General features: G+C 53.3%; 1 protein-coding gene across 3 annotated transcripts; it reads left to right on the top strand.

Annotated features, from left to right (window-relative positions):
* Positions 1–578: 578 nt before the first annotated feature.
* Positions 579–27,066, top strand: LOC119106041 (dnaJ homolog subfamily B member 3-like). Of its 3 annotated transcripts, none has more exons than XM_037229635.1 (6): positions 579–992; positions 16,026–16,124; positions 18,602–18,711; positions 20,240–20,434; positions 22,712–23,108; positions 26,560–27,066. In XM_037229635.1, exons 2-6 carry the CDS (start codon positions 16,060–16,062, stop codon positions 26,660–26,662), a joined length of 870 nt encoding a protein of 289 aa, XP_037085530.1. In that variant the 5' UTR covers positions 579–992; positions 16,026–16,059; the 3' UTR covers positions 26,663–27,066. The 3 variants fall into 3 exon arrangements, with proteins under 3 accessions (XP_037085530.1, XP_037085532.1, XP_037085531.1); XM_037229637.1 differs by having other exon boundaries at positions 581–992; positions 22,868–23,108; XM_037229636.1 differs by lacking the exon at positions 579–992 and adding an exon at positions 9,685–9,721.
* Positions 27,067–27,462: the final 396 nt, after the last annotated feature.

Here is a 27,462-nt window from a genome sequence, read left to right as displayed (position 1 = left end):
CTGGATAAGGACCTCTATACATCAGGAGGCACTGTTTTAGGCTACCGTTACCATTTGCTGGATAAGTAGAGGTCCCCAGACTGTTTTTTTTAATAGGCAGCATTTGTTCACTTGGATATGGCACATGTAGCAGTTCAATAAAAGAGCACATGCCCTCCGTACCATCCCCCCCCCCCCCTCTGAATACGACACTGCGCATAAGGCGCCCTTGTGGAGAGGCCCTGCTCCCGTGAGTGACAATAGCTTTGATTCCTTCAGGGACCTCACCCCTTCCCCGTTGGCCGGTCTCAGGTGGGGATCCTGTCACTGTCGGGCTAAAATTTATGAAATCACAAAATACTTTTTTATTTTCTTAGTGTTGTTTGCATCCCAACTAATAAAATTAATAAGATCCTGATGCAGGTACCCCATGTTACCGTCCTCAGCAGTCACACAGAAATCTTCAGTTTAGCGACAAATCATCCATCTGGCAACCCTGGCAACACCTGGCGGACGGGGCGTGACGTCACGCGGACGTCACAGGGCGCGTGGCCGGCTGGCGGGCGGTTGCTCCAGCTGACAGCGGGCCGTTGTGAGCAGAGGCGGGGTACACCCGGCCGGTCGTCCACAAGCCGCCCGCGCCGAGCCAGACCGGGGCGGCAGGCGAGCGAGAGTGACGGGGCGGGGTTCGCCGGGGCAGCTGCGTGCGGTGCGTTGCGGCGCCGGGAGCGCGCGCGGCGTCTGGTGCGGGCTCGGCCCGTGAGAGGAGACAGGTGGTGCAGAGGCACGCGGCCGGCGGTGTCAGCGCCCCCGGACATCTGCGCTGCCTCCTCCAGGAGACTCCCACCGTGGTGTAGCGGAGACCGCAGTGCGAACGAGATCCAACTGGGGTCTCACGAACGGTTCTGAGCTTCGCCCGGCAGCCAGAGATCGCCACGGCGGATTCTCACCTCGCGTGGGGCAAGCGTCTTTGTTCTCACGCCAAGCCACTTCGACGGGAGCCCATTGCGAAGGTCAGTAAGTGGCTGTGTGCATGTAGGTATTGTTCTCGGTGAAATGTGAAAAACAGTGCAATATGGGTGACAGATCAGGCGTTCTCAGGACTGTTCTCTGCTTTCCAAGTTGACGCCAGCTGCGTCAGCTCATCCCACCCAGGCTATATGGGAAGGTGATTTCGCTATCGCAGACATATATGGAAGTGGAGCGCGCGGACTCGTTAATCGGGCACGGCGCTTCGCTGCGACACACCTGGCTGTTTCGTCGATCGACACTCGGTAATCGGGCAGGTACAAGCCGGACGGCGGGGCCGAGGCCGGGGCCTGGGGCGGCTGTGGGGGCACCTCAAGGTCCACGGGTCTTGGCTGGAGCGAAGAGTTCCGTCCCGCCCCCGCCCAGCTGGGAGTGGTGACAGACTCCTAGCTCTGTGGGCGGAAATACATCCCTAACAGGGCCGAAGGCAGACAAAATGAAAGTATAGGGTTACGAGAAAACAGTCAGCATGGTCGAGCTGGAATCACGGACACCTGGATTCTGGAGTGCGACAAGCATTTTAGTATCCCAACCTTTGAATTAAGGCAAAGAAATGACGTGCGAGTGTGCGTGGAAATGGCAAAGTAATTAACTAAACAAATAACAGAATGCTGTGGAATGAATGAAATAGCCCTACTGCACGGGATCAACGCCTCGGCATTTCTCTGTAGAATGGTATACTTTAAGAATAGATAATCCAACGCATTCATCGGTACAGCGGGCATAACAATGCATGCTTTCAAGCGCATTCCATGAAATGCGTGGTCGCCCTCAAAGCCTGAAGGAACTTAAAGTATGCCAACGCGATCAGATCCGTAGCCAGAAGGAATTTAACGTATGCCACCACGATCAGATCCGTAGCCACAAGGAACTTAAAGTATACAAACGCCATCAGATCCGTAGCCTGAAGGAACGCAAATTATGCCAACGTGCTCAGATCCGTAGCCAGAATGAACTTAAAGCATACCAACGCGGTCAGATCCGTAGCCAGAAGAACAATTCTCAAAAATGCATCGCTGGCATGGCTCAAGATTCCATGGAATTATGAGGGCGAGGAGGACGATTTTATCTGACGAAAGTTACCATTACTGGAATCTAAAAAGACCCTGGGTCCTTCCCCTCATGTTCCAAAAAGAAACGTTCGGCGTTGGCAGGGGTGTACACGTGAAAGCTGAGGTGAGCGCATCACAGGCGCACGCAATTTTTTACTAGTTGTAAGAGAGTATTGCTATACTTGATCTTATTTTTACGCGTCTGTCTGGACCGTTAGCTCAGCGTTTAGCCACACGGTTATTAGCACTTGCCATATATTTGGGAAGGGAAGGGAAAGAAGGAAGGCATGTGCTCCGGGGGGGGGGGGGGGGGGGGGGTACCACATGCCCACGCCGCTGGGCGCTGGGCGCTGGTCCCTGAAACCTCAGAAGGCGCCGCAGCGAACTCGTATGCGCAAGAGCAAGGGACGATGGTCCATGACGCCGACTTTATAGGAAAGTGTAACATAAGCGTCATGCGGATGCATCTAAAAAAAATACTTGAAGCATGAATCTCCTCCTCCACATGTTAAGTGGCCGCTAAGTCCAGCTAAGCGACGGCTGAGCCTGCTGGTGTGATGCTGCTCAATCAGTACTGCCACTTGGCCTGCCACGGACGGCCCAGCGGACCGGACGGCGTAAACCCAGCTGAACGCATTCCTAAAGCCGTAAAGGAACCCGAAACCTCGGCGGGTTTGACCTGCTCCGTGTCTGAAGATGGCCGCGGCGGTAACGTGGTGGCTAAGCAGCGAACTACGGCTGCGGTGTCGCCAGCTGGCTAGAAAGCTGGGTGCCTTACACGGAATGGCATGCCTAACCAGCTGGAGCTGCGGTATGGCCACCTGGGAGCTGCCTGCCTGACACAGCATGGCATGCCTAACCAGCTGATTAGGGAGCTGCGGTGTCGCCACCTGGGAGCTGCCTGCTTAACACGGCATGGCATGCCTAACCAGCTGCTTAGGGAGCTGCAGTGTCGCCAGCTGATAAGGGCCCTGCAGTGTTGTCAGCTGATTAGGGAGCTGCAGTGTTGCCAACTGGCTAGCGAGCTACAGTGTCGTCAGCTGGTTAAGGAGCTGCAGTGTCACCAGCTGGTTAGAAAGCTGCAGTGTCACCACCTGATTAGGGAGCTGCAGTGTCGCCAGCTGTCTAGGGAGCTGCAGTGTCGCCAGCTGATTAGGAAGCTGCAGTGTAGCCAGCTGATTAGGGAGCTGCAGTGTCGCCAGCTGGCTAGGGAGCTGCCTGCCTAACACGGCGTGGCATGTCTAACTAGCTGTTTAGGGAGCTGCAGTGTCACCAGCTGGTTAGGGAGCTGCAGTGTTGTCAGCTGGTTAGGGATCTGCAGTGTCGCCAGCTGATTAGGGACCCGCAGTGTCGCCAGCTGCTAAGGGAGCTGCAGTTTGGCGTAAGCGTGTAAAGATCGCCCTGGTTTCTGCGAATCGAAGACTTGATTTCCCCCGAACAAAGCGGGCTCTTCTGTTTCATCACAGGGGCTGCGTTTTAGCCGGCTGAAGCTAGTTTCTGCCAGCTTCTGGTTGGACCGACTTTGACTGTTGCGATAGCCCAGTTGGTTAAAGCGCCTGCGCATTCTCCCACCGGTGACGGGGTAAGTTCAAGTCTCATTAGGCGTTCGCCGTCTGCTTCTGACTGGGAAACCCTGCGGCCCGTGGCAGCGACGCTAAAGGTCAGCTGACGCCAAAGGGCGGGACGAATCGTGCTGAGTACTGCGGAACCTTAAGTATACGCCGTAAAGCCATGCTGTTGACTAAGAATGTCACGATCAGGTGGAAGGGCGGTCATGACCCACGTAAGATGCACTGCATAGCGTAGTTGTGGGCGCCTGAAATCCATGCAGTCAAAAGGCATCTCTTAAAAATCGATTAAAGCTGCTATAAACGGGGTGCAACTGCTGAAGCTGGTTATGATCCAGTAGTAGTAACACGTATCCTTTTTGCGTGTGATCATGGGCACTTGACAGATCACTGACGCGTTAACAGAATGCTCCTGATATGCGATATTCATGGTGACATTGTTTCCTTCCAGTTCATCAACCAGTGACAGTACACTGATGCCACGGCATTATTATGTGACAATACAAATTATGCAACATAAGTTGATCGTATTATGATCACCGACTGGTGTAGCACCGTGTAAAAATAGGAAAACAATCTTAATGGCAACTGTGGCTCCATAGGGCTTTGTTTTGGGGCCTTTGAGTCTTATACTCGTAACCAGCATTGCATATATGCTGGACAGCAGGGTTTAGAAGTCCACAGACGACCTGAAAATGTCCCGGGCAAGTTGAAACAAAAGTGACTATGACATGCTACAGAGAGATGAAGACAGGCTTGCTAGGTAGCCTGAAACATGGCAAATGAAATGTAACTTTTGCAAGTGCAAATAACATGAAGCAAGAGGGCAGTTATGGAGTTACATGCTTAGGTGGCTAAAAATTACCTTTGACCGAAAGGGAGTTACGTGCTTGGGTGGCCAAAAATTAGCTTTGATCGAAAGGGAAGGAGATCTAGGTGTTGTTATCAGCAAGCTAGTGGTATCAGATGACGTTGTAGATCCTGGGAATACACTCACGATGTTTATGTTATGAATATCATTAAGAATCGCTGCAATTAGTGATGAAATATGCAAAAGCAAAAGTCATTAGTACACTTAATGGTACATATGTGAGGGCGCGTTGGGAGCACTGTGCCCAAGTTTGGGCCGCGACTTATGAAAAGTGGGTGGGCTTTTTGAGGAGGTGCAAAAAGGGGGACTAAAATGGTCATCGGTGTGTGAAGTTTGATACCATAGCAGAGAACTCGCGCGAATACAGGTGTATATATATATATATATATATATATATATATATATATATATATATATATATATATATATGGCTTATTCGGGCCCTTAGTTGTACGCGTCGCGTGGTTTTCATATTAATGCTCAACGATCTATTGACTGACCACTCGTTGTCAGCAATTTGTTTGGGCCATCTGATTGGTGGACTTTATAATTGAAGGAAACGGGCACATACGGAGCATACATGAAGAACATATTACACAAATGGTCCACACGCTGTTATCCGCGAGTGTAGCCCGTCATGAAAGCGCCTGAGCATAGTTACCAACGGGCTTGCTGGCTTGTCCCGTATCATCGGAGAGGCCTGGACGCCTGTGGCCCGTGACCTGGCCTCTGACTTGGCCGCTAGTCGTGAACACCCCCAAGGGGAACCCCGCGCGCTAGTGAGCGGCAGGCGTGTTCCTTCGGCGAGGTTCGGTCATGATGCCCACGGCGGTCACGTGACCGGGAGGGTCCACCGCCGCAGGGCTCGCCCGGGCACCACGCAGCGAGGCTGGCCGGGCAGACCGGTCCCAATCATTCAGATATGATAAGCCTAGCTCGTGTCGTTATCGGCTAGCCCTATTTCGCAGGGCAAAGAAAACGGTGATGGAATTTGAAGGCCTTTTCTCCGTGCGGCTCTCGGCACCCGGGATTCCGGCAGGCTGTTTTCGCTGATCATTGTGAATTTTGGATGTTATGAGCGCTGGATGCTGCAGTTGTGGATCTTTTGACCATTGGACGTTATTAATTATGGATGTTTCAATACGCATCTTCGACTGTTGGTTTTACTTCAAGGGACTGAGGCTTTCAAAACGGGTTTTAACATCATGTGCTGAGACATTGGCGTCGTGACGTCGTGATTAGTGTGGTATCCATTTTTTTTACTTTCATTCCGCTTTACGCCAGTGCATTTTTGTAAATCTCAGGCAGGGAGCTAGAATTGCTTTTGAACTAGGGTGGGAGTGAAAAATCCCATCGCAAAAGGACCGTGCGGGAGTGAAAAATCAATTCACAAAAGATGGAACTTATGAGGTCGTGACTGATGCTTCAGCAAGAAAAGACATCTATTTCAAGTTGGCATGGACATAATATCAGGAACCTCACAAAGCTATTTCGTTTTTAAACATCTTAGGCCATTAAAGTGAAACAGAATACATTAACAGGCGCTCGGGTGGGCGGGGGAAATTGCCCCTTCCCCCCAGGCCTTTTCCCGAATGGTTTCTGAACGGCGCGGCGTAGCCGCGCCAAATTTTGCATAGCTGTAGAAAATTGCATAGCGGATCGTTTGACATACAAATTTTAGATGTAACCTGTATGGTCGCCGACTATAACAGGTCAAAGTTAGCCCATGGTTTCAGCGAAGGCAGTTTCTAGGGAATCGTTTAGTCCGATACAACAACGGAGTGTTTGACGAAGACATACAACTCTGATATGCTTTCTTAGGCACCAAAACCATTGCATGAGCAAATTGCGTTGACCTAAGGTCAGGCATGAAGGTCAGACCAAGGTCAAAACCAACCTGGCTTATTACTCTAGGGCTTGCTGTATGGGATGGTTTCTGGTGCTCATTTCGAATTTATTGACAGCAGGAACCGCATTATACATCTCCAATTGACTTCTTAGAGGTCAGAACAGGCCATTAACCTAAGATGACCCGGGTCAAACTTTCTGTTTTAGGAACATACTGCCTAGCGTAATCTTTGTCGGTTATTCAAGTGCAAAACTCAGAGCAGTCGTGTATCATTTTGGTCACCATGACCTTCAAAGGGTCAAACAAAGTCAATGACCTAAAATGGGATTGTGACCTTTTGCTTAGAGACAGTTGCCTAGGTTCTGGGGGCGCTTTGGAGACCAACCTGGAATTTGACCTTGTTTGACCTTATTTGACCTGAAGGTCATGGCCTAGGAAGCTGAAACCTTGACCTAAGTGAGTTCATGTATAGGTCAAGACACCCTGTAAATTTGGTGTCTCTAGCTTTGTTAGTTCCCGAGATCTCAGAGAGGGGTGGTGGTCAAATTGACCCCCCACCCCATCCGAGCGAAGGTATCTAGCCGGCCAACCGGGCGCGTGTTAAAGCATAGTAATTTCATGACAGCATTATGAGCATGCCAAATTATTAACACCAATAATTTGATGCTGCACTTTTCAGTTCCCTTCCACAGCACTTTTAAAACAAAACAAAGGGAAGGAATTCAATAACAAAATAGCAAAAGAAAATTCAACAAGCATAAAACACTCAAACAAAAAAATCGTGGACTCCTACACATCATCCCATCACCATGTCAAGCACAATGGACATACTTCTGGCTTCTGTTAAGATGGGGTCAGGGAAACAAACATTTTGCCACTGTTTCTTACAAAATACCAATGCTCATTTCCATGAATGTCGCCTATGCCTAACCTAAAGAGGCCATACATCATCTCATCCTGTATAAACTGTCTGTATCAGAGCAGCAGTTGTGAGTTACTGATTCTTACACAATTCCTACTGCCACTCGCCATGCACTTGACCAGCGTAACCCAACTTAGAGTAGCCCATATGATGAACATCATCTCAACTCGCCCATCTGTTGACAGCAGCGCTTGTGATAAAATCATGATACATAAAGCTAGTTTTTGGCTGGTTTCAAGTTGCATTTTTATAAAGTTCATTTGTGCATGCTTGTTGACATCAGACAAAGTTGACAACACCTTTTGCATGGTCTGCTGGCAGACAGTCACCCCACTCACCCCCAAATATGAATATCAATCGTGCCCACCAACCTACGAGATTAAAATGCGAAATAAGTACGAGGTGTGCATGATAAACATCTCCACAGGGCAGAATTTCGCCATCAAACGATTCTGTATTGTCCGCGTCAGGTCTGTCCCAAGGAAATGTATGACAGCATTAGCATAGCCTTGCCAGGTAGCCTGGTGAGTCAGACACTCGAAAGGCTTTGATTTATCATTTTTGAGCACCGCCATGAACCAAGGAAACGGTTAACCGAGGGTTTAAGAAGGCAAAAATGGCGGTAAAAATAAGTTCCGTGCTTCAAATTGCCTCCTTCATTCCATGTGAATTGTTCACGCTTGGGTGCATATCAAACGTGTTTGGGCGGTTGGCGAATTAATCTAATTTATGTATGAAATACGTACAAGTTTGCAGTTTGAGCATCTTGAGGAGAAATTGGTCAACATTTTAAGCAGCAGATGGCACCCCTAAAGGCAATCGAAGGGGAAGAAAAAGTAAAGTGGTATCACACTCGTACGGTACCAAGAAAAACAAAAGGAGCTGAATAAATATAAAGACTGGTACTTTTCTCGCAGAATTTTGTTATCAGCTTATTTGACTTAAAATATGTTAATAGAAGGGCTCAAGTGGTGATATTCATCTTGTAAGTTTAATTTAGAGGACATTTCCTGAACTTTTCACCCCTGCATTTCGGAAGTAATGCAATTTAGTGGTCAAGTTTCCTCGGGAAAAAAGAAATACGTGGACTAAAATTGTCTATCAGGCCTTGCTGGTGTCTACGCCAGGCCCCGCTTTCGTGGTGTGGTGGTGAGACCAAAAAATAGGGGATGCGTGAAAACCTTGCATTTGGCGCACAGCTGCGGATTTTGTAAACAAACCAAACTTAATGCCTGCAAGCGGCTGGGGTCGCTGGGATTCTTTGGCTTGGAGGTAACTGGCGCCCTTGCTCTGTGCATACATAGACATGATTCAGATGAAGGTGAGCCAGGACATAGCCATAGGTGTCCAGGTTTTGTGGAGCATCGTTTATGCTTAGTGGTTTCAAGTGAGCTCGGTTTTGAATGACATCTGAAAACCTCGGGAAGGGAAATGGGGGTTTGGCATGTGCGATTAGACAATGTCAGGCAGGAGTGAGAAATGCGCATAAAATATGGGAAAAGGAGTGCAAAATTCTTCATAATAGGGTGTTGCTTTACACCCAAAGTCGGCAATTCTAGGACACTGATCTCAGGTGTTACGAACGGTTTCATGAGAGCCCAGCACCTTAAAGTTATACCTATACCACGGGAACGCTTCAGGCCACCATGCCACGGCACTATCAACTGATGCAAAAGGGGCAAGATTTCCATTGTTTTATGCCTTCTGGGGTCGAAGGGCGGTTTCGAGGCAAATGGCGGCCTTTCCTAATTCTAGACAACATGAAACCTGGGAACCTGCGCGGCGGGCGCATTCACATTTTAATCGGTCAGCCCACATTCCGGAGAAAGGATCCATGAACATGCTACAGATAAAGCACGCACGACCTTAACCGTTGGTGTGAAGAGTTCCACAGGAAGATCTGTTTTTGCAATTGTTGTGACCAAATGTTTAAGGGACCTAATAAACATGGCAAGGGCCAAATCCTGGTCTCAAGCAGTACAACTGCCATTCAAGGTCATAGGCAGGATGCAGGTGACGTATCACGTGCTGCGACAAGCTGATGTTAACTGATCTGGTCGTGCCCGCGTGAACCGATTGGTCTTATCGATTTGTAAACGCAGCAATCAAAACAAACGTAACGCGGCGAAACGAATCATACAAGTCCACAGTCTTCGCTTGACGGAAACGACCACGCCAAGAGGGGATAGCGCCACCTGATGACCTCGCCGTTCCGGCCGCCCCGCTTCCGCTGGGCGTGGGCGGCCTGGGCTGCGTGCCCCTGCCGCGCTCTGCGGGCCGGAGCGGCGCGCTGCACTGGGCGCGTACCGGCGGCCTCGGCGCGAGGGCCGGGCGGCGCCGGGCGAGCATCGATCGCAGTCAGCTGACGCGCGACCGCGGCCGCGCCGGCGTCCGCGGCGAGCGTCGCCGGTGACCCGAGCGCGGCGGCCGGCCGGGCGGCGGCGCGTGACGGTACAGTGACGCTGCTGGAGGACGGGACGCTCGCCGAGGTTTTGGTGTGGAGTGTGGCGGGTCAGGAGTGGTGGCGGTGACGGGCCGGGGTCTGCACGTCAGTGGCTCAGTCCGGTGGCCGTCACTCATCGTCCCAGTGCCGTGTCAGTCACTCGAGATCTCAGCTCGGTGTTTGTCACTTGATACCCCAGTCCAGTGTCGATCCATCAGAGTCACGGCCCATTGACTCCCCCTCAATACATTAGCCCAGAATTTGCCGCGTCGCATCGCGGACCGCCGTTTGCACTCAGTATTTCAGTTCAGTGCCTGTCTCATCAGTATTGCAGCCCAGCGCCTGCCTCTCTGTGTCCCAAATTCGTAACTTCCGCCGTGTCCCAGTCCGGTGCCCGCCACTCGGTATCACATCTCAGTCCGGTGTCCGCCACTCGGCATCACATCTCAGTCCGGTGCCCGCCACTCGGTAGCACATCTGTCCGGTGTCCGCCAATTGGTATCACATCTCAGTCCGGTGTCCGTCACTTGGTATCACATCTCAGTCCGGTGTCCGCCACTCGGCATCACATATCAGTCCGGTGTCCGCCACTCGGTATCACATCTCAGTCCGGTGTCGGTCTTGCAGCGTGACAGTCTAGTGTCCGGCCTCGTTGGCCCAGTCCAATAGGGGATCATTTGTAGCGCGGTCCAATCCAGTGTCAATCCTCAGTGTTTTAGTTCAGTGTACATATCCCCGTGCAGACCAGTCCAACATCGGTTCACAAGGATGCAGCATACAGATCGCGTCGCGGTCCAGCGTCTGTGCCGCAACGTCGTAATCTGGTGTTTGTTCCTCAGCCAGGGGCGCGGGAACTAGCGGTGGGGTGGCTGAGTAGTGGTTGCGCCCCCCTCCCCAATACTCCTGAAGCTTTAGGATTGGCCCTATGGGCGTCGACGCAAAAGGAATAACCAGAAATGGATATTAGCCCCCTCCCACACACATCATGGAAGGACTGTCATTGCCTCTTCATCAAGTGATAGAATTGCCAGTCCGGTGTTTGTATCTTAGGAGATACGTTGGTGCCAGACCAGTCTATACCCTAACCGTTGAAATGGTTTCAGCCATCTGTCACCGGGTGATGGAGTGGTTCCAGTGCAGCGACTGCCTCCCAGATGGTGTAGTGTATCATTCCAGCATGCGTCGGTCACTTAATCCTTGATTCCATTTGTGCATCCAATAACTTTTTAGCTAGATGTATATTTTGGGGCTTATTTACGTGTACACCTAGGTGAAAAAGAGTTTTGTTTCACGTTGGGCATCGCCAGCTCTCGCGTCTGCGTGTAAATCATTCATCAATTGGTTTAGTTGTGTACGGTTTAAAAAGATCAGTATCTTAAATCCCTAGAACGTGTTTCCTCTCCATGATAGCTAGAGACTTTTTTGAGATGGCGAACATACGGTTTTCACCCTTAATAATCACCCTCCTCCCTCCCCCCCCCCCCCCACCACACACACATTCACGCACAGACCCTTCCCACCCCCTCTCCTCATCCGGCAATATTTCTTCCTATTAAGTGACATAGCTTCAGAAGCATGTTTTTGCCTCCATTTTGCCTCCATTGTCTCCATCATCAAACCGTGTGTACCGGGTGATGGCTTGCCCTTCCAGCAGCTTTCGCTCCCCAAAGTCTTGGTTGCAGGAAAACACCTCCACTTGTTTCATTGGCATTCAAGAGCACGTCGTTGGGACCAGCCGAATCGCGTTGAACAACCGCCGGCCTTCCCTGATTGCTGCTTAGGAGTGGTGCCCTCGATTGCTGCTCAGGAGCGGTGCCCCTGATTGCTGTTCAGGAGCGATGCCCTTGTTTGCTGCTCAGAAGCGGTGCCCCTGATTGTTGCTCGCGAGCGGTGCCCTCGATTGCTGCTCAGGAGCGGTGCCCTTGGTGGCTGCTCACGAGTGGTGCCCCTGATTTCGACGACGGGGTTCGTCCTGTCCCTACGACGCACCAGCAGTTGCGTCCATATGCCACTGAATAGACGTCTGCCTTGCGAGAGCTCGCTCCGCTCTGTCTGTAGAAGAGGCCTTCCTGAGGTAAATATATAGTGTCGACGCAGAGCCTCGTGAGGCGTTTGATAGAAGCCTTGCTCACGGAAGTGCGTTTTTTCTCGACATACAGGAAAAAGATCTTCAGCTCCTGGTTTTTCAGCATTATGGCGTCAGAGTTCTTGACCTGAGTTATCGACCTCAGATATACCAGGCGGTGCGGCGGCGGTGCGGCGGTGTAGTACACCAGGAGGTGTGGCGGCGGTGCGGCGGTGTAGTATACCAGGAGGTGCGGCGGCGGTGCGGCGGTGTAGCACAACTATTGGTTGGCAGCACTCGACGTCTTAAGCTGGGTTTACGATCTCGAGTGAAGTGCGTCTGTGTAAAGGGTCGTAATCCAAGAGATTTTCACAAACTTCTGGTAGATGCGGCCTCTGATGCGACCTTTCTGACAGATACCTCCGTGAAAATGTTTGTCACGTCAAAGCTAGTGATGATATTAGGCGCGAAATGGCCATTGTAGTCGACGCGCCCTGGAACACCAATAAACAACAAAATGCATCAAAACTGGTGATGACGTCAGTTTTATACACATTCCACTACCGGGTGTTCGTGGCAAACGGTGATGAATGGTTGGTGTTGAAGCTTGGTTTTCATAAGATAGGGGTCATTTTTTCCGTTATTAAAAGGTCATTCTTCTTGCATGGAAACCAACACGTCGGACCATGACCCTTAACGGCATATTGGTCTCACATATTTTGGAACCCGTAGATGACACGAGCTGTTGTGTTTGTAGGATAAGGTATTTTTGCATCCGCGGGGCCAATGTTTGGCCGTGTGTTGCATCTCTTGGGGTAGTCGAAATTTCTTCTCAATTTTCCAGCAAGGTCCTTGTTTAGTAGGTGATAGTCATCATCTGATATGAGACCTTTAATCTTTTTGTGGCATTTTACGACGCCCGTGGCTACGGTGGCATTGCGTTTGTCAGCATGAATATGCTGATCGCTGATGTTTTTGCCTTTCCGCGGTAAACGTATCCTGGACACCTGGCATGTAGTCAAGTTATGTGGAGAAGCTTTAGCTGACCGCAGCAAGCGCGCTGTTTGGTACTGCATCTTACCACTGTCTTGTTTGCACTGGATCGTCTGAGTTCACTGCTGTAGGTCGAACGTAGGCACTTATATCGGTGCAGGAGAGAGCCCCTGTCCAGAGAGGAAACCGATTATTTAAGGCTGGACAAATCGCGTAGTCTGGTGTGTACACGTGTTCTTCAGAGCGGGTCGCATCCGTTATCAGTGTCTGCTGTTGTGGTGCTTATTCCTTGAAAGGCGTTAATTACCCGACATTTGCCATCATTCTTGTGATGTAGCCCCGTTTTGAGTTCTTGTGACGCAGCTCTGGCCACCACGTCACGTGTGCAGTGCGCGAGGGCGTGCTGCAACCACAGCGGATCTCCCGAGTTTGGTCAGTCAGCGCGCCCTCTGCGTTCTCCAACACCTAGTCTTCCTCTCAGCAGACTCACGCGGGCCGAGCAATTTTCTCGGCGTGCGTTGCAAATATGTTATCGTTCATTAAACGCGACGTGCACACCCGCCGCAGACGTATGATTCCTGTGTTGGCAGGGTGCCGTTGATGTACCATATATGACTGTCAGAAAAGGAACACTTGTTTTTAGCTACGATTCCTGATTGGATCGCCTTGTCAATGACAGCAGCAAACACGCTGGATTCAGCCCCGACATAGCTCGCAAGTATTTCCAAAGGAATGCTTTCCACTCGGCCATCGTCTAAACGCAGTTGGTTCCAGAGTTAGTTAGGACCCGTTCCGGGCTCAGACAAGCATGAGCTCATTGGTTCCAGTCCAGTCCAGCTCGTTGGTTCCAGTCCAGTCCAGTTCGTTGGTTCCAGTCCAGTCCAGCTCGTTGGTTCCAGTCCAGTCCAGCTCGTTGGTTCCAGTCCAGTCCAGCTCGTTGGTCCCAGTCCAGTCCAGCTCGTTGGTTCCAGCCTAGTCCAGCTCGTTGGTTCCAGTCCAGTCCAGCTCGTTGGTTCCAGTCCAGTCCAGCTCGTTGGTTCCAGTCCAGTCCAGCTCGTTGGTTCCAGTCCAATCCAACTCGTTGGTTCCAATCCAGCGGCCGACCCTCGGCTGACGGCGTGCGTACAGTCCGCGGCCTGCCTGCCATCTAATGAGGGGGGAGGGGCGTGTCAGCACACCATCAAACTGCTACAGCGTTTGTTACACCACGCTGATGAAGCGTTTCCAGTGTAGCAGCTGTTCCTAAACTGATCGAACGGTCCCAGTTCATTGTCTGCCGCGCAGGTGGTGGGATGGACACAGTGTTGTCCCTGAGATATCGGATTGGTTTCAGCCCCTCCCACCCCCCTCCCGTTTTACTCTCTGCCGATGTTGTGGACCGAGTCCACTGCTTCAGCTAATGGGGTAGATCAGAGATATTGCGAGTCGCGGAAACGCCAGACCCATCGTTATTTTTTGTGTCCCAAATGTCAAGGAAGGCCTGACAATGCCAGCAACCGTGCTCATGTTGCCTCCGGGCTTGGGGTGCTTGAGTTGGACTGAAACCCTTTGTGATACGCTCGCCCGCTCTGGTGTCAGTTGGCTTCTTTCTCTCGGGCCATTGTTGTCGTGGTTTACGACAGTTTTATTGCATCGCCTTCGGCGCCGTGTTCACGGACATCTACGGAATGTCTCACGAGTGTTTCTTTTTCAAAAATACCTTGGTTGCTCGCTCTGTAGCGACATTGGTATGAAGGAAAGCGGATGACACATGATTGATAATTGAGTCGTCTGATTTCTTTTCCTTCCTTCATGCTATTTTAGCTACAGGGAAATACGCAATACGCTGTGTTGAATTAAACCTGCGGAAATCCATAGGCTGATCATTCACCAGGGGCGCCTGGGGCAGGCCAGTCAGCGGCGAAGAGCCCAATGGCGCAGCCAAGATTTCGCCCAGCCGCGGGCCAGATCAAGTAACGAGGGCCCCTTCTAGCCAAGGGGTTGCGATTTGTCGCTTAATGTGTCCTGTTTTTAAATCTAGGGCCTAATGAGGCCCAGAATCCTATTTTGATGTTCCTAGGTTATTTATTTCCACATTTTTAAAAGGAATTCGGCCATTCTAAGCTGCTGAAATATGATGTGACCTTCGGCCACAAGATGTATCACGGCCTGGGGGGGGGGGAGGGGGGCACTACCGTCAGGGGTGAGCGAAAAGCTCCCCATTTGGCTAGTGGACTGGAACGAGAAAGTTAATCGTTCTCCTGATTTTGGAGAGCATTGAATTGCTCTCTTATCATCATGATATAATTCCGTTTGAACCTCAAGTTTTATGGCATGCATCACCACGGCTCTGCCGCCTCAAATGCACCTTCGAGCCTCTTATAAAAACCGTCGGCAACAAACACACGCGACTGCGTGCAACTGTGAGCGTGCACGACAAGAGAAAGTCGGTTACAGCACAGATGTTTGAAAGGCTCCAACCACCAGCCGATTCACCGGAGCGTTCTGCGGCCAAGCTGTGTCGCCGCCGACGAAGCTTGGACCTCTATCGCGCGCGGGAAGTTCGCCGAGGCTCAAAGTATTTGGGCTGCAGGATTTGCAATCAGGGTGTCTAAATGCCGAAACTTCAGTTCCCCCCAATTTCGGGAAGACGGAGGGAAAAATCCGAGGAGGAACCTGTTTGTTAGCATATTATTGGGGGTAGCTGGGTCATTTTTCACTGTTCAGCTCCCCCCCCCCCCCCCAACTCATTTAGTAAAACTACGCCCATGTCTACGAGTGAAAAATTGCCGAATTGTTGGCATTTTCCGTTCAACTTTAAAGGAAACTGCTGATAGACTGCTGCAGCTAGTACGTGTCCATCACCCACGACTGGTTCGGTTCTCTGATACCCATTAGCCCTTGTCAACCCCACGTGAACAACAGCGCAGGTTCTCTGGCCTCAACTGCGGGCAACTTGCCCTTTCTCGAATGTGGCCACAGGAGGTGCCATGTCCAGCGTGACCTTGTCTCCAACACTTGCCCAGTTTCCCAGACGTGCAGTGGTTAACGCGTTTGCGTTAACCACTGCGCGTCTGGGAAACCAGAGGTACGGAGTTCGATTCCCCGCGATACCCGCCGTTCCTGCCAGGGTGGGATGCAGGCGACGCCATATATCCCCAGCAACTGAGTGCGCCGTGAAGCCCTAACGCCCCCCCCCCCCCCCCCCCCAACCTCATGGCAAGCCGCAGCGTGCAAAGGAGCATGCTCTAACCCGTCTCGCCTGCCCGCTGCAGATCCGACGCTCAGCACGGTATCAAAGGCCTCGCTATGGTCGACTACTACCGCATCCTGGAGGTGCCCCGGAACGCTTCGGCAGAGCACATAAAAAAGGCGTGAGTAGCTGGCTTGCGACCTTGCAGTCGCGCCGTGGGAAAGTGACCAGGTATGCCTCGTTTGGTGTGCAGCAAGGGTGGCAGAACCAGGGAGGCATGGTTGGTGAGATAGTGCAGGCGGTAAAATCTACGTGGCGGACAGATTTCGTCAATTTTCCTGTCAAATGCAGTTTCTCTCGGTGTGCACGTCATTGAGAAGATGGGAGATGACAAACATGTTAATGCCAGGAAAAGCTGGTGTGGCCGGTGCCGCATCGGCCTGGATTTGATGGCTACCCAGCTATGGGTGTGCAACACGAGATGGCTTGCGGAATTTTTTTGCGACATTCTGAATGATGTCAATGGTTTTATGGTTGGGTGCTCAGGTTTAGCACTGTCGGTCTTCTGTGCAGCCTTTAAAGGGAGTGATCCATATTCGTATGGTGTTTTGAACTGAAATAGCCATATTGAAGACGTTCTGATGCAGGTCACGGCCGTGCCCTTTTTGAGGCCTGAAACCCTGCGCTTCCTGAGTTGAAAGGCCGCAAAGATGGGGGAGAGTCTTGTGAGAGAGCATTTCAAGTTTATCTTGACATTTATGGCATCATGATAACGCCATTCAAATCGTGCTATTCCGCAAGCCATGCGGCGATCAAGGCAAATAGTGTGATGGTCGAGTCGCTTATATCTGGCGTTCGTGAGCACGGTTCCCAGATATCATGACTGTCAAGTGGCTCTCGATCAATGTTGTGCAAGGAACGATGATGTGATCAAACATTGACGGGTTGAGGAGCATATTTACTAAACAGAGACATCGTGTTGTCTGCAGCAGTCTTTTCTTCTTAAAAGTACATCAATATTTATAAGTGTGCTTGTTTCATTCTGTCTGCTGCTTGCTTCAATATCTTCAAAAATGAAATATTTTCTTTAAGGCTGCACCACTGCATCTCACATGATGCCTCATAAAGGCATTCGTCTCGAAATGGTCCTGGCTATCGGTGAGACGTAAAGCCCAATGATTTTTATGAAAGGTGTTATCCTTTTAGGCAAGGCGGGACTTCGATTGTGCTGAACAATATTGTTTCCATCCTTCAGTCAATGGCTGTGGACACTCGTCGGAGGAGATGGCGGCCAAATGCGATGTTTGGTCTGTCTGGTACAACACCGCAGTACTCATGTCGTATTGTTTTCAGAAGATGGCAGAGGTGTCAATTTTTGTAAATTACTGGGGCGGGGGGGGGGGGCCAAAGCGAAAGCCGGACAACCAACCCCCCATTTTGCTTGCTGGATATAGCCCATTTTATTTTGATTAAACGCAATATATGTTTTTAATCTTTGTAAAATTTAACAGTCATTAATTAAAGCAGTATAGAAGTCATGCAGGGTTGGACCCAGGGAACAGGCACTGGACGTACGCATCCCTTCTGATCGGCACGTGAAGGCGCCCATTTAGAGGCCACCTCAGGGCGCCGATGGCGCTCTTCTGTGGCGGTCAGGGGAGGCGGCACGCATTTTCGTTGTGTGGGACGCGGCCGGGGTTAGTCATGAAGGACTTAGGTCATTCCCATATTCCAAAGCTTTTCACTTTAACCTCACAGACTACTGCGTGCCTTATGACGCTGGCGTTTGCTGGCGTATGTTATGGTATGTAAAGTTTATTGCATCGTTTATTCAGCAACTATGACTTTTTGTTATGAGAGTGGTACTAGACGCCACTGGGCAGAAAAATCAAAGAAGATATTCTTTGTATTATGATCATCCTTAACCCACGTTTTTTGTAGTATTCCTCTCAAAAGCATGGAGGGAGCAAACCAACATTGGGGGCCCAACTAAACATTGGGGGGCCGGAACCCTCACAAAAAATACAAATCGACACCCGTGAAAGATTGAGTTGGGGTGGCACCCGTGAAAGATTGAGTTGGGGTGGCTGTTCTCTCTGCTCGCTCCTGCGTCCCAGGCATTACTTAGTGGCAAAAATCAACAAAAAAAGTGGTAATTTACTGGCCAAGTAGTTCGCACGTTCTGGACCTCGAAAACATTGCCTTGTCGCTCTGCCTGTGACGCGTCGCGTACAACCACCAGCCGACGGCGAGTCGGCGCTGGTTCTTGACCTTTTTCACCGGTGGCTGGTGTTAACTCAACACGAAAATCACCTTTATGAGGTGTTGCGAAAGCAATTCTCAGCAGTGTACTTATGAATGATGTGGTGACGAGATTTTGGCTAACACGCCCCAACATCAGGACTTCCCGTTGGTTTTACCTGACATCTGGTGGTTAGTTCTCGAACGTACAGTACGGGCAGTGGCCATGGCAAGCACGCGAATCGTGTTGCCTAAAGCAACTGACGCCTACCGGCCTCCCCAACGTCGGGCTTCCGCATCATTCTTGTTATGTATGTACCGAACCACCTGTCCTATGTTCCTGTCGTGGGCTGTATGCGTGTAATTAGCCCCCCCCCCCCCCAATGCGTGAACGGTCACGGTCTACTGTTGGCGCAGATACCGCAAGTTGGCGCTGCAGTGGCACCCCGACAAGAACCTGAACAACAAAGAGGCCGCCACTATCCGGTTCAAGGAGATCTCAGAGGCGTACGAGGTGCTGTCGGACGGTGAGTGTGGCCCGCAGCGGCTGTCTTCCCGGGCCCTCGAAATACGACTGAGATTGGAACACGAATAACTTGACAAATAGAGCTGCTGAGAAAGCTAGGAGGTCGGGTAACCGAGCGCTGCTGAATGTCAGCAGAGTGATTGTGACTGAGGATCTGAGGAAACGCTGGGGACGTTGCGACCGAGCGTCGATGTTAGCGTTTGGAAAGAGGACGCACACCGTGCTGTTTATGCTGGCGTTAAGAGCTGGCGTATGTGCTGATACTGAGAAGAACGGAGGCCGACGTGGCTGGCCGTGGTTTGGACGTGGATGTGACGTAGACGGCCGTGGCCGTTGTGCGATGCCGCACTGACCTGCGCTCGTCCGCCGCGCCCAGAGGCCCGGCGCCGCCTGCACGACGGGCAGCTGCGGGCGGCGGCTGAGCCGGCCCGACGGCCCTCCCGCCCCCGTGGCCTCCACAGCTGGCCCCTCGCCCGGCTTTTCGGTACAGGGCGTGCCGTGTGCTCCCCGTCTAACCCCGCCGTAACCGAGCGCCGCCGCGCCCGGCTCGCACGTGGGCCGACTGTGTGCCCTTCCCTCCCCTTCCCCTCGGGCGTGTGGCGCGTGTGTGCACTGAGGAGGCACGTGGGGCATGACGCTGATCACGCACACCCGGACGCGTGTCCGGTGCCACTGCTGTCGTCTTATATATATCCTGTCGCTGAAGTGTCCAATAACCCGGCAGGTGGCGTGTGGCTCGTGCTGACGGACCCTCGTTTGCATGTCTAGGCTTTCAGGCGGTGTGTGAATTAGCCATGCGCCCCTAACAAAGTGCGCGCTCGCATCCGCTCCGGGCCAGCGTTTGGTGACTGTGAATCATGCCGGCTGTGATACATTGGAGGTGACACCATGCTTTCAATGCATCAGTGAACATACACCTAAACGTATATTGGTTGGATCGGTAGCATTTCACTGATAGAACGCTGCTATGTGGTGAAGCTCTGGTAACACTAATAAAATGCAGGCGAATTGAGGTCATAAAGAGCGCTAGAAGGTTAGTTCCACGGACTTTCGAGTGTCCAAAATGATCATTCGTTTGATTTCTGTCGGAGTAACACCATCTGGCCGTCTGCTTAACATAGCAACAAGCGTGCAGCGGGTGTTTGTGGGGGCGGTTTGTTTGGCACACCCCGGTGACCCTGGATGGGGAGCCTTGGCGTGCTTGATGGACTGTCCTAGTAATTGCCTTGGTACCTGCAGCGATCGCCGTCGACGCTCTGCTAAACGTCATTCAACCGAGCTGACGACCAGCCGAGGCTGGGGTGACTGCGAGGCTGAAGGCAGCCACCCAGATAGCTGATTATCCCAGGCTCCGGTCACCACCAATGCCCAATCCAACCAACGGTGCCGAGTGAAAACCTAGCAATATAATTACCGGGGTGGACCATTGAGTCGTCTGACAGGCGCAGCCGCCTCTCCAGCGTTATTTAGATATGTGTCCCCACAGCCTCCGCACGCGCTCACCGTAACGGCGCCGCTCCCGCTCGCAGAGAAAAAGCGGAAGGTCTACGACCGCTTCGGCAAGGAGGGCCTGAAGAACGGCGCCACGTCCAGCCACCACCATGCACCGCATGGCTTCCCCGAGCCCGACCTGGGCTTCATGTTCGGCGGCTTCAGCTTCCGCGACCCTGAGGACGTGTTCCGCGAGTTCTTCGGCGGCGACCCGTTCGCCGACTTCTTTGATGGTGAGCGTCCCGCCGTGAACGCTTGGCCGTGGCTGGGGACCGCACGGGGAGGTGGGCGGGCAGAGCCGCTGGGGCGAGCATTCTAATCAGCGGACAAGTTTACGATTATGCTAATTTGGAGTGAAGTTCGGCGTGGCCACCGCTGCGCCCGCCACACGCTGCTACCCAGCCGGGCGCCGGCCCCGCTTGTGGCGCTCGAGGAGTGTGCACGCTCCGAAAATGGCCGCCGTTAAAAAGTAACGCTAACGAAGTGTGCTAGTCGGACGGGTGGAACTCAAGCCTGTCTGCGTGCTTGTGTCGCCCTGCTTAACATACGTCTCAGTCGACATGCTTAAGGTATCAAGTTGAAAGCGCTGCACTCGCCCGGCTTCCCCAGCCTAGCTTATTAGGAGCGTACGGCCGGAAGGCTTGGCCCCTAAGCTTGCATCACATCACATTTATGGCTGCCTGTCGCGTGGATCGTTTGCTTTGTGTATGAGGTCGCGTGTGCGCGCGTGTTCGTGTTCTGGCGATTGTTGGACCACCTGAATTGCCGCTGTTCAGCCATCGCAAATTGGAAGAGTTGCTGTGATCTCGCGCTCGGCTCCGCGAGGGAATGCGCGGTCTTGCGAGGCAACTCTGGATCTCACCCGGCTCCTCAAGCCTTGGTCTGACGCCCCCCTCCTCCCACTCACCGACTCCTTCCCTGCCAGGTCACTGGCCTCAGCACCCCGGGGTTCCCCGTAATCACAATGCCTCTGCCAGCCTTCTGAGAGATACGCCAACAATTGCCGGAGGCTCCGACGCTATCGCGGCGAGAGCGAGCGAGCGCGTAGCCTGGGGACCGGCACGACAAAGGGACGGGCCAGATTGCCGGCGCGACACCTGGCGCGCCGCCACCTGCCTTACCAGCGTCGCGACGGGCCCGGCGTACGACTCAGGCCGCTGCGTGACTCACCCGAGACGCTGCGTCCGTCAGGTCATTACACAAAGAGCCGACCTGGCGCCGCGGCCGGCCCATTTTCTAATTGCCGGCACGTCGGGGCCAATGTCGATTTGGGCGTGCCCGTCTTGAAAGCGCCGGAAAGCTACGTGGCCCGAGGAGACGCTTAAGAGGGGGGGAGGGGGGGGGGGGCTTTGGCTTAATACCGGGCGGGTGACGCGCCGCTGATCCCGGCGGGGATCGGGCGGGATTACGCAATCGATCAGCACCGGCCGTGGTAGGCCGTCGGCCGACCGGGCCGGCCCGCTTCCGCGCCGACCGTCGCTCACTGCGGCGTAGACGGATTACCTTCCAGACGGCCGTGGGGTCCATGGCTGTGAGTCAGACGTCTGGAGCCAGATGACCCATCAGCTAGCTGTAGCTGTTCAATCCACTACTAGACGTTCGCTTGGTCTCCGGGTTTTCCGCCCAGCCAGTCACTCGTTCCGTTCTGGGTTTCGTGCTGCTCCGACGAACGCTCGCTGCCCCCATTGATGGCATCTGTCTGGCATCCCCCCCCCCCGCACCCCAGCGGTCCTCGACCGACCCCGTCTCAGGTCGAGCATTTCTCAGTCTCCGAAACCCCAACTAGACTCTGCCCCGGCTCTTACGCCATCGCTGGTCAGTCTCCAAACCCCCTTACTAGACCCTCCCCGATCTCTGCCCCGCCCCCAACTGTCCCCGAACTCATAATTAGGCCTTTCCCCGGTCCCTGCTCCGTCCCCGATCTAGCATCTCTCAGTCCCCGAACCCGTAACAAGACCCTTCCCTGATCACCGAATCCCCAACCAGACCCTCTCCCAGTCCCTGTCCCATCCCCGGCCGTCCTGCAGCTCCTCTGCCCCCTCCCCTTCCCTCCCCCACCCTCCCGCACAGCCTCCGTCTCCCTGACCACAGCGGCGGTGGCAATCAGCCGGCCCTGCCCACCTGCGCCACCGCGGCCGCCTGAATTAAACAGCGACTGCAATATTGGCTGTTGGCTTCGATGCCCCGACACTCCCCGGTCCCGTAATTGTAATCGATTCGAAGCTGGCGGAAGGACCGCGCGCGCCCGCGAGGAGTACGCTCATCGACCTGACGCCAGCAACCTTGCAATGGCCATTGGCGTGCATTACAGTAATTGCCGCCGTCGCTCCTAGCGGAGAGCGGACCGCTCGCGTGTTTGTGTGCCGCCTGTGGCGCGTGTCCGTCTTGTGTCCGTGTGTGGCTGTCCGCGCTGGCCGCGCTATCCCTGCGCGACCCTGCTGCTCGCGCCTTTTTTCGCCGCTCGACCGAGCCGTGCCTCGCTTCTCCGCCTCTGACCAACGCGCACGTAGACTTCTTCTCGTCAGGCACGATGGAGCCGCTGGGCGGCGTGGGGCCGCACCGGAGCCGCCACAGCCGCAGCCGCAGCCGGCACCATCCGGCGGCGCCGGCGCCCGCCCACCAGCTGCTGGCGTCGCCGCTCTTCTTCTCGCCGCTCGGCTTCACAGGCCTGGGCAGCATGATGTCCTCCTTCGCCGCCATCGACGCCGTGATGGACGGTCGCGGCGGCCACGCCGGCCTGGCGCACGGCGCGCTGGCGCACCACGGCCTGGCGCACCACGGTGGCCTGGCGCAGCACGGCTTCGTGTCGTCGACGAGCTTCAGCAGTCTGGGCTCGCCCGGCGCCGGAGTCAAACGCACGTCCACCAGCACCAAGTTCGTCAACGGCAAGAAGATCACCACGCGGCGGTGAGTGAGCGGGTCGCCAGCGTGCTTTGCTGTGCTGGACGCGGCGTGGAGGGTGGGGGCTCAAGCCGTTGGACGACGTCGGAATGTCGGCCAGTTTCGGTCGCGATTAATTGCTTGCTTCCGCCGGACGAGACTCTGCAGATAGGCGGGTGAGGCGCAACAGCGGAGACGCCGCTGCCTGCGAGTACTCGATGAGACCCCCCCCCCCCCGCCCAGGGCTACACGCTTAGTCGCTCATTAATTCCACATGGCAGGGCGGAAATAGTTCAGTGCCGGAACGTTCTCTTTTTTCGAGCGGTGTGGTTGCATTTGCTACATATGAGAGCAAACGAATGGAATGCAATGCGACGTTCTACCAATTATCGCGATAAATGAAATAAGAACGATCTGATCGTTGTTGATTGACGTTTAAATTACCATGCCGTTTGGTTTCATTGATTCTAATGCCTGAGTGACGCATGTGTCCTGTCTTTCACTGCTTGTCAAATATTTACCGTGATGATTCGTTGATCCATATTCCCATGGTCACTCCTCCCCGCGACCCCACTCTGACACAACACAACGTCAAGGCAAGGGGAGGACCAGTGGTCATGACGAAGCGGCGTCGCCGACGCCAGCGGCGCGTGGACCGAGCCGAGTCTGCCGCGCTCAAATGGCTGCTAGCCGCCTCAAACGGCCTGCAAACACTCACGGGCGCCGAAATGCATTGCCGCATTTGTGCCGAAATGGTGCCGTCGTGTGGACTAGCGGTCGTGTCATTGCCGGGGCTGGCGGCGGCAGCGGCGGGATTGGGGGGGGGGGGGGTCTCACTGGACACAAATAAGCCGATGGGTAACGGCTCGCCCGCCTCGCGGCCGCGCCCAAGTGGAATGCAGCGTCGAGCGTCAAAGGTCTGAAAGAAGCATGCGATGAGCTGGAGTGTTTTGGGTTTTGAAACAGCGTGTTCTTGCATTTTGATTGGAGATGGTAGCAAGAAAATCGAGCACACGAAACGATGCGGCATTGCGTATGTGTTCGTGGTTTTCATTTTATTTTATTATGAAGGTTTTGTTGGATTCCTGAAATATTTGGCTCGTTGCAAAGGAGTGTTCCACATTTATATGGGGGTTTTGAACTGAAATAGCCATCTTGAAGACCTTTCGGTACTGTTCACTATCTCGCCCTTCTGAATGCCTAAGTCCCTGTAGTTGCTGAGCTGCATGCCTGCAAAAAATGGGTTAAGGTGTATCGGGGAGAGTATTTCAAAGTCACCTTGGCATTCGTGAGATCATGATAACGTCATTCAAATCTTGCCATTCCGCAGGCCATGCGGCGATCAAGGCCAAAACATAGAATTGTTGAGGCATGCATATCTAGCGTTCTTGAGCGCGATTTGCCGATATGACGGCCATCGATTGGCTCTCAATCAATGTCGTTCAAGGTGCGATGACGTAAGCAAACCATAACGCATTGAGAAGCATATTTACTAAACAGAGCACTGTGCTGTCTGGGCCAGTCTTTCCCATTTAAAAGTATAAGAGTTATAAGATAGTTATAAGAGGACTTGTTTCACCATATGTGATGGTCGCTTCAATATCTTCAAGCATGGAGCATTTCCTTGAAAGCAAGTTCGTGCTCGTGATCGTTCGTCAGATTTTACATAGCCAGATCCAAGTTAGCTGCGATTTCGATATTAATGCATTATTCAAGACGTATCAATCCAGCGCGACGCTGGCGGCTTAGGCTTCAGTCCATAAGAGGCACTCCGCTGGCGGCTTAGGCTTCAGTCCATACGAGGCACTCCGCTGGCTGTGAGCAGCGCTAAAGCCTGGTTGCCCCGCCTGCACCGAAGTCATTGATCATTTCAAACCTATTTACTCGCAGCAAGTAGACTTGTGGTTGCCGTCGTATTTGATCACGAATGTTGCCGCTTATACAGCTTTGGGGAAGTTTTTCTGAAATTTAATCAAATTATAATGGTGTTGCATGGTTGTTGTACCGTATGCTTGCTGTATGATTTGGACGACCCAGATGTTTACCACACATCGCAGTTCATAATGCATCATGCCGTGCCATGACGTGTAGCGGTGACTGGAAACTTGCATTTATCGCACATTCTTGTTTTTGTGATGGTCGCTAAAGGCAGCACCTTTCCTTTAACAAGTGACCATATGCGTATTCCTAGGTGTCTTTAAAGGCAATGTGGCTACTCCGGGACCCTTCTGTGTCGACCAGTCATCTAGAAGTGAAAAGGTTTCTCGTAAGAAATATTGCAAAGGCGTTGACATTATTTGATGCACATGGGGAGCGTTCGGACAGTAATCGGCTCCGTCACGTGGTAGGACAGCTTTTGCTTTACGAGGTTGCAAAGTGCTACAAATGCTCGTAGTTCGTGCACTTAGTGTGCCTGCATGGAATGAAGTGGGATGCCTGCAGATTCCACATGCAGAAGTGCGTGTACTTGACGAGTCTTCTGCCAGTTACCAAGTTTTATACTAACTTTAACTCAGTGTAGTGGCTTTCCCGATGAGTTGTGGGAGGGTGCGGGGGATGGGGATTGGGGGCACAGATCGCATCTTATTTCGCCTCCATGCAGTCATCTGGCTTGCGTCTTTGGCGGATCTCCCATCCCCCCTCCCCCCTCCCATTACTGAAAATCTCACCACGCCATATAATTTTTGTTGGCAGAAAAGTCGCAAACGCAGAGGAGCGTGGTTGACTCGATCCTTGCCGAGCGCGGGGGGTATAGTGGTTAGGTGCTCGGCTCTGGACTAGTGGGTCTTGGGTGCATCCCACACGCTACCTAACAAAGGTATCCATCTCGAAATGGCCCTGGCAGTCTGTGAGACGTAAAGCCCCAATCATTGGCATCCTTGCCGAGGGATTAGTCGTTTTTGTTTGGCGATCAAGTGCAAGCTCGTCACGTTTTCAGCTCTTCGTGGTATATGGAAGTGGATAAGCTGCCGAAAGCCTTCGTGCCGTGCAAGATGGCTACCGCGACCATCCTGCGAGTTGGCTTGTGTCGAAGTTAATGACACAGATCGGCATTGTGAAAGCCGTCTGCCTTGCATCGACCTCGAAAGTTGCTCCCAGCTCAAGAAGTTGATTGGGTCGTGTCTCCCTCGTGAGCAATAATGGATGAAGCCTGCTCGGTGAAATGAATTCCCCAGGATACCGGTGCGGACATCATTTCCAGCGGCGCGTATAACTCGCTGCGACATCTCCGCTCTTCCCCGGGTAACCGGCCCGCGTGGGAACATGAGCCGTCTCCTCAGAACATCCCGATCGGTACGCCAGTCGTAATCGTTAGGCTGGCGCGTCAGTGCTACGCCGATGCACTGCAGCAATGCGAGCGTGTGCTTCGGCGTGCGTGTCTTGACGTGCGTGTTTTCCGGTCATGCCTCCCTTCCCCCCCCCCTCCCCCCCCCCCTCCCCCCCCCCTTCCTCTCACTGTCGTCCCCTCTGCCCGCAGGGTATACGAGAACGGACGGGAGACGGTGGACACGTACGAGAACGACGTCCTCAAGCAACACACCATAAACGGGGTGCCGCAGCAGCTAGCGTACTCACGATAGGAGCCGGGACCGCGGGCGGCGCCCCAGCCCTCCCCGCGCCCCCGGCCCGCTCGGCCGCGGTAGGAGCCGGGACCGCGGGCTGCGCCCCACCCCCGCGCCCCCGGCCCACCCGACCAGGACCTCAGTGACGGCGCACGTGGCCAGCCGTAATGAGGTCACGGTACGCCATCGATGGTGCCGGCCCGGTCTCGTCACGTGGCATGCCCGAGCTTTCAGCGTGTCGTGGAGGGGCGCCAGTAGCGCGCGCCCGTTTGTGTTCGATATCGTCGCGCGGCGCCGCGCGGCCGCAGCCGGCGACCATTCCTGGAGGGTCTGTGTAACACATAGAACAGTTTACTTTGACCTTGTTCACAAACACTGTGTTCGGAAATAATACATAATCCTCGATTCGTCCGCGCCGGGCCGGTTTTTGTGTCGGAAGGCGGTGATGGCAGTGCGGAGCATCCGGTCGCTGTGCCGAACTGGATGGTGAAACGGGCAACTGGCTCGTCTGAATCAAGGACGGCCGTTGTCCTCAGTGACACTGCGAACGAAACTTCAACGCCGCATGTCACGCTGTTACGTCAACCGTCCATGCCGTTGGCATAGAACGGAACCACTCTGCCCGCCACATGATCTTTGTGGCTGTGTGTCGGGCACAGGTGTCCAACAAACATTGTGTACCCGGCGCATGATCGCCGTCTGGCTGTGTGTCGAGAACAGGTGCCCAACAAACGCTCTGTGCCCGCCACATGATCGCTGTCTGGCTGTGTGTCTGGCACAGGTGCCCAACTTCTCACGAATGCATCCCCGATCTTACT

Source organism: Pollicipes pollicipes, unplaced genomic scaffold (assembly GCF_011947565.3).
Source record: "Pollicipes pollicipes isolate AB1234 unplaced genomic scaffold, Ppol_2.1 Scaffold_6138;HRSCAF=7277_pilon_pilon_pilon, whole genome shotgun sequence".
Lineage (NCBI taxonomy): Eukaryota > Metazoa > Arthropoda > Thecostraca > Pollicipedomorpha > Pollicipedidae > Pollicipes > Pollicipes pollicipes.
The sequence above is the reverse complement of the archived record's forward strand: the minus strand, read 5'-3'. Positions and strand labels throughout refer to the sequence as shown.

What these genes read in the sequence shown, in the direction of transcription:
- LOC119106041 (XM_037229635.1), top strand. Translation starts at nt 16,060, where the DNA reads ATGGTCGACTACTACCGCATCCTGGAGGTGCCCCGGAACGCTTCGGCA. An exon ending in GTACGAGGTGCTGTCGGACG is followed by an intron (nt 18,712 to 20,239) that starts GTGAGTGTGGCC and finishes TCCCGCTCGCAG; the next exon opens with AGAAAAAGCGGAAGGTCTAC. An exon ending in AAGAAGATCACCACGCGGCG is followed by an intron (nt 23,109 to 26,559) that starts GTGAGTGAGCGG and finishes CTCTGCCCGCAG; the next exon opens with GGTATACGAGAACGGACGGG.